General features: G+C 54.9%; 1 protein-coding gene across 1 annotated transcript; it reads right to left on the bottom strand.

Moving 5' to 3' along the window:
• Nucleotides 1-2,104: 2,104 nt before the first annotated feature.
• On the bottom strand, nt 2,105-5,847 carry FOXC1 (forkhead box C1). The gene is made up of 2 exons (XM_053966366.1): nt 5,681-5,847; nt 2,105-5,604 (listed from the first exon to the last, which is right to left on the bottom strand). The coding sequence occupies exon 2, from the start codon at nt 5,153-5,155 to the stop codon at nt 3,458-3,460; it is 1,698 nt and encodes a 565-aa protein (XP_053822341.1). The 5' UTR covers nt 5,156-5,604; nt 5,681-5,847; the 3' UTR covers nt 2,105-3,457.
• Between the last annotated feature and the right edge of the window lie 1,317 nt (nt 5,848-7,164).

Raw genomic sequence — 7,164 nt, 5'->3', positions numbered from 1 at the left:
CCTCACGACGAAGACTCCGGCCCGGCAGAGCCCAGAGTTGCCGACCCCCGTCCGTGCAATGTCGCGCAGGGACCCACGGTATAGACCTGCGCGCCCGGCGGGCGGCCAAGCCTCCCGCGGCCAAGCCCGCACCTTTCACTGCCTACCGCGGGGACAGCCAGCACTCCTAATCTTATTTTCGTTGTGACCAATTTCTGTGCGGAGGAGGAGAAAAAAAAGATTAAGATTATGATTATGATTGTGATAATAATAAAAATAAAACAGTGTTTTTAAAACACAAGACGAAGCGCGCGTGTGCGGTGAGCCAACCCGTCACACTGAGAAGCAGGAGGTGACCTCCGCCGCCACCACGCACGTCACTTCAGGAAAGGGATCCCCTCCGGGGGCAGAAGATCCCGACACGACCTACCTGCGACCGAGAGGGAAGTTTCCCTTTGCCCCCCACTCCCTGACTGCGAGCCGCCCTCCCGTCCCGCCGAGCCCACACCACCCGCCCTTTTGCAGCCAGGGCCACGGGTAGCGCAAGTTGCGCGGCCTCCCCGCGGCAGAGGGCCGCGGACCGCCCCGAGCATTAGCAGTAATTACACACGGCACTTGTTCAAGCTACGCACGGCCCCCCCGGCTTCCCCAGCCGAGCAGCACCACTGTCAATGCAACGGGTTATTAAACAAGCCGGGCTGACAACTGCGTTCCCCCCTATTTATTTTCGCCACAAACTCCCTACCGCTGCAGACCGCTGAGAAAACCCAAACTACAGGAAAGCCGGCGCCTGGTCGCAACAAAAATAACAGGCAAATAGCAGACTCAATCGCCTCTACTCTCCGCCTTCTTTAAATTTTATTTTAAATACATGACGGGGGGCAGGAATGGTCTTATTATGCAGCCACCCGCTGGCAAACCCGTCTGCCAAGGAAGAGGGAGCTGCCCTGCCGATGGTCCCCTCCTCAGCGACGGCGAGCGGGGGCGTAAGGCCGTGAAAGCCCCGCCGTGTCTCTGGCCCGGCAGTCCCGCTCCCAAGGAGGCGGCGGTGGGCGGGAACCGCCAGTTCAGCTGCTCCCCGCTCGGTACCGGCAGAGGGACGATGGGGAGCAGAAAGTGAGCCCGACCGAGAATAGGCAACGTTTTATTTCCCTTTACTGGTGAAAAACGGGGAGCAGAAACTAAAATATGTCCCCGGAGCGAATGCACTCAACTTTGCTCGTTCTCCTCATCAGCTTTACCGCAACTGAGCAATGGAGCGTTTAAGGTTCTCTTACCCAACTTAGCAAACAAATAAATGTAAATAAGGCGCCCTGTAATCTTCGTAGAGGTACTAGCACTAAAAAGCAAAGACTATGCCATACTTAAATAAACGTATTCTAAGCCAACGCGTTCTAAGATGACACACTCCACCCAGTTCATTGCATCTGCTAAAGGTGTTTTCTAAACACTGGACTATTGCTTTGGAAGGGAAGCACAGCCCAAAAGCGAGGTTATAAGGTTGAACTGTAAATACCTTTGTATTTATTTACAGCGTAACCCTTAACAATGCAACAGCAATTACTGCTAAGTGTTGCCTTTAGATAAGAGATTCTGATAGGAAACTGTATTATCTTGAAAACAAATTTAGGCCTTAAATATCTGTAATCAAATAAACTTATTTCCAAGTCTCACTGACAAGGCTGGTTCTTTTAAGTTAATGGATTTATTGCGTTTTGGTGGTTACTTACAAAAGGGGAAGGTGATCCCCATTGACCGTAGGTTCTTAATAGTAAATTGTCCAGAAGGTAGGATTCTTGATATGACAAGATGCCAGTCTGTGCAGCACTCATTTGCTACCCTTGTAATATATATTTTTTCCCATTTGAGGAAAATTGAGGGAGGTAAGGAGAGAAAAAACAAACAAACAAACAAACAAACAAACAAGAAAAAAAAAAGGAAAAAAAAAGAAAAAAACCAACCAAAACAGCACCCAAAAGCAACTATATAAGAAAAATTCGCGCACACAAAATATTTTTAAAATAATCTGTCCGAACAATTGAGACACAGACCAATAAAGTCCCTGAAGGACGGGAGTAATGCAGAGCTGCAAAGGTGTACAGGGTAGACTGTACAAGTACCCTTTAACACAACTACTCTTTTTTCTCCCCCTGAAATAAAATAGTACTTTATGTGTTACAGAAGCGGCTTCACTGATGTGATTGCACGCTTTGCTATCAATCCTAAGAAGCAGTAATTTATACGCTGGCACGATATTTAAGAGTACACGTACTACAGATTATTTGGCATCTGCTATACACTGGAGTTTAGAAAAATATGCAATACGTATATGAAACTATAAATAAATACGTAGTCCTTCTTTAAATATAGGTACATATGTAAATTCTAGATATAAATATATTTTAAACACACAAAGATCGATCAATAGCTCGACATATACAGTTACACATGGTCTGGAATCTAGTGCATGCATTTCTACCTCGGAGCTATCACTTAATATATCCTTCCATAGGCATATTATTTAAAACAACGTAATGTCGCCATACTACTGTGTATGGTCAAATGTTTCCAGGTCTTCCATTAATTGCTAAGAAAACGTGTTTGTTTATTTGCCAACTCAGAGCTGCCATGGGAAAGTATTTTTTTCCTAGCGGATAAGGCGAGCTGACTAAGTGGAACATATTGCAGAAGAGACTGAAAAGGGATTTTTCGACCTGGCAGTTTCTAAATGGTCTTTGGAATTTGTGCGGAGGGGAACAAGCTGTTCCAGCGACAAAGTTAGTTATGAAATCCCTTTTCCCTCTCTTTCTTTCTCACTCTCTGAATGAAAGCATTAAAATATACAGACGTGTAAAGGATCATTCCAACTGAATGGTAATTTATTAATAAACAAACAATGCAATACCTTCAGAATATTTTCAACAAAAAAAAAAAGAAAAAATATTGATAGAATAAGATTAATACAGTTTCCCTTTTTTTATATAGTGAAAAAAAATCAGCGTTTCAGTCAATTATAACGTCACTTTTCAGGAAAGGGGGAAACACTTTCTGGCGTTTGGTCCGCAACATTCAACTACAAATTAAAAATAAATTACTATGTCGCAATTTACATTTTAAAACAAGTCCTTGTAGAAGAGGAAGGGGAGGGGGAAAGAAGCTGGTACTCTACGCTGGACTTTTCGCTCCCTTTTAAACACGGGGCATGACAATACCTTAAGGGACGGGAAAGAGTGCGGGGTGGGGGGCGGGAAAAAAAAAAGTGTTTCTCAAAGCAATTAGGAAAAAAAAAAAAAACTTACGTGTTATTGGAGTAACACTGTCCTTTAACAAACCAAGACATGCTTTGGGGCTGTCTCTGTACAAAAGCTTTTCGCGACGCGCTCGCTTCCCTCCGCGGGCGCTGCGAGGGCCGGTGGCGCGATGCGGAGCGGAGAGGAGCGGAGCTGAGTTCCCGCGGTGTCCCCGCGACGGGGCGCGCTCAGAACTTGCCGCAGTCGTAGACGAAGGCCCCGGAGGTGCGGTAGAGCGGCTGGCTGCCGGGGAAGGCCATCTGACAGCTCCCGCCGCCCCCCGCCCCGCCGCCGCCCCCTGCCCCGCTGCCTCCGCCGCCGCCGCCGCCGCCGCCCGGCGAGGCGCTGAGCCCCAGCCGCGGCGCCTCGAAGACCTCTCGCGGGGCGGCCGCGAAGCCCTGCTGCGGCCCCGCGTAGCCCGCCGCGCCCGCCAGCGGGCCCAGCTCCCCCGCCGCCGCCGCCGCAGCCGCCGCCGCCGCCGCCGCCTGGTTGAGGTACCAGGAGGCCAGGCGGCCCTGGTGCGGGTGCGGGTGGTGCCCCTCCTGGTGGCCGCCCGCCGCGCCGCCCAGCCCTCCGTGCCCCAGCGCCCCGCCGCCGCCGCCCCCCGCCCCACCGCCGCCGCCGCCGCCGCCGCCGCCGCCCGAGGGCATCGCGTACTCGGGCAGCGGGTCCTCGGCGGGGCTGGCGGCCGCGGCGGGCAGGTGGCCGGGCCGGTCGGCGCCGCCCGCCGCTGCGTAGAGGCTCATGGCCTGCATGTTGCAGTGGTAGGTGCCGGCGGCGGTGCCGGCGGCCGCCTGGCCGCAGGGCGAGCCGTAGACGGAGCTGTGTCCCGGCGAGTATCCCCCGAGGGACAAGGCGGGCGGGATGCCGGTGCGCGGGGCGGCGGCGGCGGGGGCCAGGAGGCCGGCGCCCAGCTCGGCGGCGGCCTGCGGCGAGCCCCGCAGCGAGGTCATGATGTTGTCCACGCTGAAGCCCGGGCCGTGGTGGTGGGGCGGCGGCGGGGGCGGCGGTGGGGGCGGCGGGGGCTCGGGGGCCTCCAGGCTGAGGGAGCGGCTGGAGGGGAGGGTGCTGCGGGGGCTGCCGCCGCTGGAGAGGCTGCTGCTGCTGTCGGGGCTCTCGATCTTGGGCACGGCGCCGAGCGGCGGCGCGGCGCCGGGGGGGGACACGGCCTGCGGCGGCGAGGCCGTGCCGTTCTCCGTCTTGATGTCCTGGATGCGGACGGGCGGCGGCGGCGGCGCGGCGCTGCCCCCGGCGGGGCCGCCCTCGGGCTCGGCGGCGGCGGCGGGCGGCGGCGGGCGCGGCGGGGCATGGTCCTTGAGGTGCAGGCGGTCCTTCTCCTCCTTGTCCTTGACGGCGTCCTTCTTTTTGAAGCGGCGGCGGCGACGGAGGAAGCTGCCGTTCTCGAACATGTTGTAGGAGTCGGGGTCGAGGGTCCAGTAGCTGCCCTTGCCGGGCTTCTTGTCGTCGCGGGGCACCTTGACGAAGCACTCGTTGAGGGAGAGGTTGTGGCGGATGCTGTTCTGCCAGCCCTGCTTGTTGTCCCGGTAGAAAGGGAACCGCTCCATGATGAACTGGTAGATCCCGTTCAAGGTGATCTTCTTATCGGGAGCGTTCTGGATGGCCATGGTGATGAGGGCGATGTAGCTGTAGGGCGGCTTCACCATATCCTTGGGCTGCGGCGGTGGCGTGTAGGGCCCGTAGGCTCGGGCCATGCCGGCTGGGTACTGTTCGTGGGCCGGGTGGGAGTACATGCTCATCGGGGCCGGCATGGCCGTGTAGCCCCCGCCGGCCGCCGCCGCAGCGGCGCGGTAGTAGCTCTGCTCTCCGCCGAGGTACGGCACCACTCCTAGGGAGTTGGGACTGGACACGGAGTAGCGAGCCTGCATGTCCTCCCGTCAGCTTTCCCCCACCCTCCCCGCCGGACCAAACAGCGCGTCCCTTCCCCCTCCACCCCTCCGCCGCTCCGCGGACCGAGCTGGACCGGGCGGCCGGGCAACCCCCACCCCCCCACCCCCCCGGCGGAGCGCGGAAAAAGGGAGGAAGAATAACGACGGCAGAGCCGAAAGCCTCCTCTTCTTCGCCCAGGAAAGCCCACCGGCGAGCTCCCGCGCTCCACGCGGAGGGGGAAAAAATCAAAAAAAAGGGGGGGGGGAAAGGAGGGGGACAAAAAAAGGGAAAAATGTTTTAAAAAAGAAAACGGCGGAGGAAAAAAAAAAGTAATCGCAGCGGAGAAAGCAACTTCCAAACGCAGAAAGAGTATTAAGAAAATAAAACCTTTGCAAAGAGGCTCCCACGCTCCCAGTTCCTTGTTCCACGGGGATCTGCAACAAGTTGTCTGCAAAGGAGGGACAAAAGTAGAGGGATGTGTTTTGTTGGCTTTTTTAAGCGAGCAGAAGAAGAAAAAAATCCACCTTCCCGATCTCCCAGTGCAAAGTTTCCCTCTCTCTCTCCCTCTCGCTTTTTTTCAGTCTCTTTTTCAGTCGCAGGCTGCTTTGGGAAGCATCGGAAAAACTCCTGAACTTTTGAGCATCCGTCACCACGGCGAGAACTTTTTTACGCACTTACAGTTTTCTCCTTTTTTTTTTCCCTCCCTCTCCTCTCTCGGTCTCCTTTTTTTTTTTTTTTTTCCTCTCTTTTTTTTTCTTTTCCTCCTTTTGCAGGCGGCTAAGCTCCGCCCCGCCGATCTGGGCCGGCCAATGAGGGCCGGGAGACACCCCGGGCTCTGAATGAGGAGGGAAAAAAAAAAATAAAAAAGGAGAGACCGAGGGGAAGGAAAAAAAAAAAAAAAAAAAAAAGAAGAAGGAAAAAAATCCCCACAGCAGCTCCGGGAGTTGTAGCGCGAGGGAACCGGCCACACACACTCGGCGGCACACGCGGACGCCTTGAGCGCCGCAGAGCCCCGCGTTCTCGCAGGCCGCTGCGCACCCGCGGGGATCCTCCAGCGCCCGCGCATTTTGCGCGACGACACCGCCCGAGCCCCACTGCCCTACACCTCGCTCGCTCCCCACACACTCGCATCCTTACACGCGCGGTCGCCCTCGCACACGCATCCCGGGTATACACACCATGTGCATGCCCTCACCAATATATATGTGTATATATATATATTTGTGTGTGTATATATGTATGTGTGTATATGGTTCCCCTGGAGCTCCTTCCACCCACGCACGCACCCCGCGCTCTGCCACGCGTGTTTTCTCCACGAATGTTACTTCTCTTATTCATTATTATTATTATTATTATTATTATTATTATTATTATCGTTTTTCTTTTTTTGTTGTTGTTGTGTATGTAAGCTCCTCGGTCTATTTTCTCCACACGTTCCGGGCGGGCTCTCTCCTCCCATTCCCTCCAGGCTGCCGCTCGTGTCAGCGGGCCAGCTCCATGCCGGTGTGCCGGCTCGCTCCTTGTCCTCCCGGCCAGAAGCTCACCCCAGCTGCCTTCCACCCCCCACGCCCGCGGGGATGGCGAGGAGAGTGCGTGTGCGTGTGTGTGTTTGTGTGTGTGTGTGTGTGGTGGGATGCCCCTGCACCACCCTGCCTGCAGCCAGCTGCCTGCCTGACCAAACGCTTCTGAAGAGATTGCATTCCTCCGGTTGACAAGGGTTTGACGAGTCCTCCAAAGCTCCTTTTTATTAATCAGCCACCAAGGGCTTTCCTCTCTCTGTCTGCAAATGAAGCGCCCGCTGCCTCTGCTGTTTATGAACACGAGCGCGTTTCTCTGAACGGGGTCTGTAGATCGCCCCTTCAGGTAATCTTTACGTGATGTGGGATGTGATACGGAGAGGGGATCCTTGCTTCATCTCTTTACTCATTTGAGACGGAGAGGGCACAATTTTGTTGCTATTCTACTTAAGAGTGCATTCCGTGGTATGTCAGGTGTGTCAAAAGAAAAA

This window comes from Vidua chalybeata, chromosome 1 (genome assembly GCF_026979565.1).
Source record: "Vidua chalybeata isolate OUT-0048 chromosome 1, bVidCha1 merged haplotype, whole genome shotgun sequence".
NCBI classification, from domain to species: domain Eukaryota; kingdom Metazoa; phylum Chordata; class Aves; order Passeriformes; family Viduidae; genus Vidua; species Vidua chalybeata.
The sequence above is the reverse complement of the archived record's forward strand: the minus strand, read 5'-3'. Positions and strand labels throughout refer to the sequence as shown.

Bases quoted from the DNA above. Each gene is read 5' to 3' on its own strand.
- FOXC1 (XM_053966366.1), bottom strand. From the start codon at position 5,155: ATGCAGGCTCGCTACTCCGTGTCCAGTCCCAACTCCCTAGGAGTGGTG.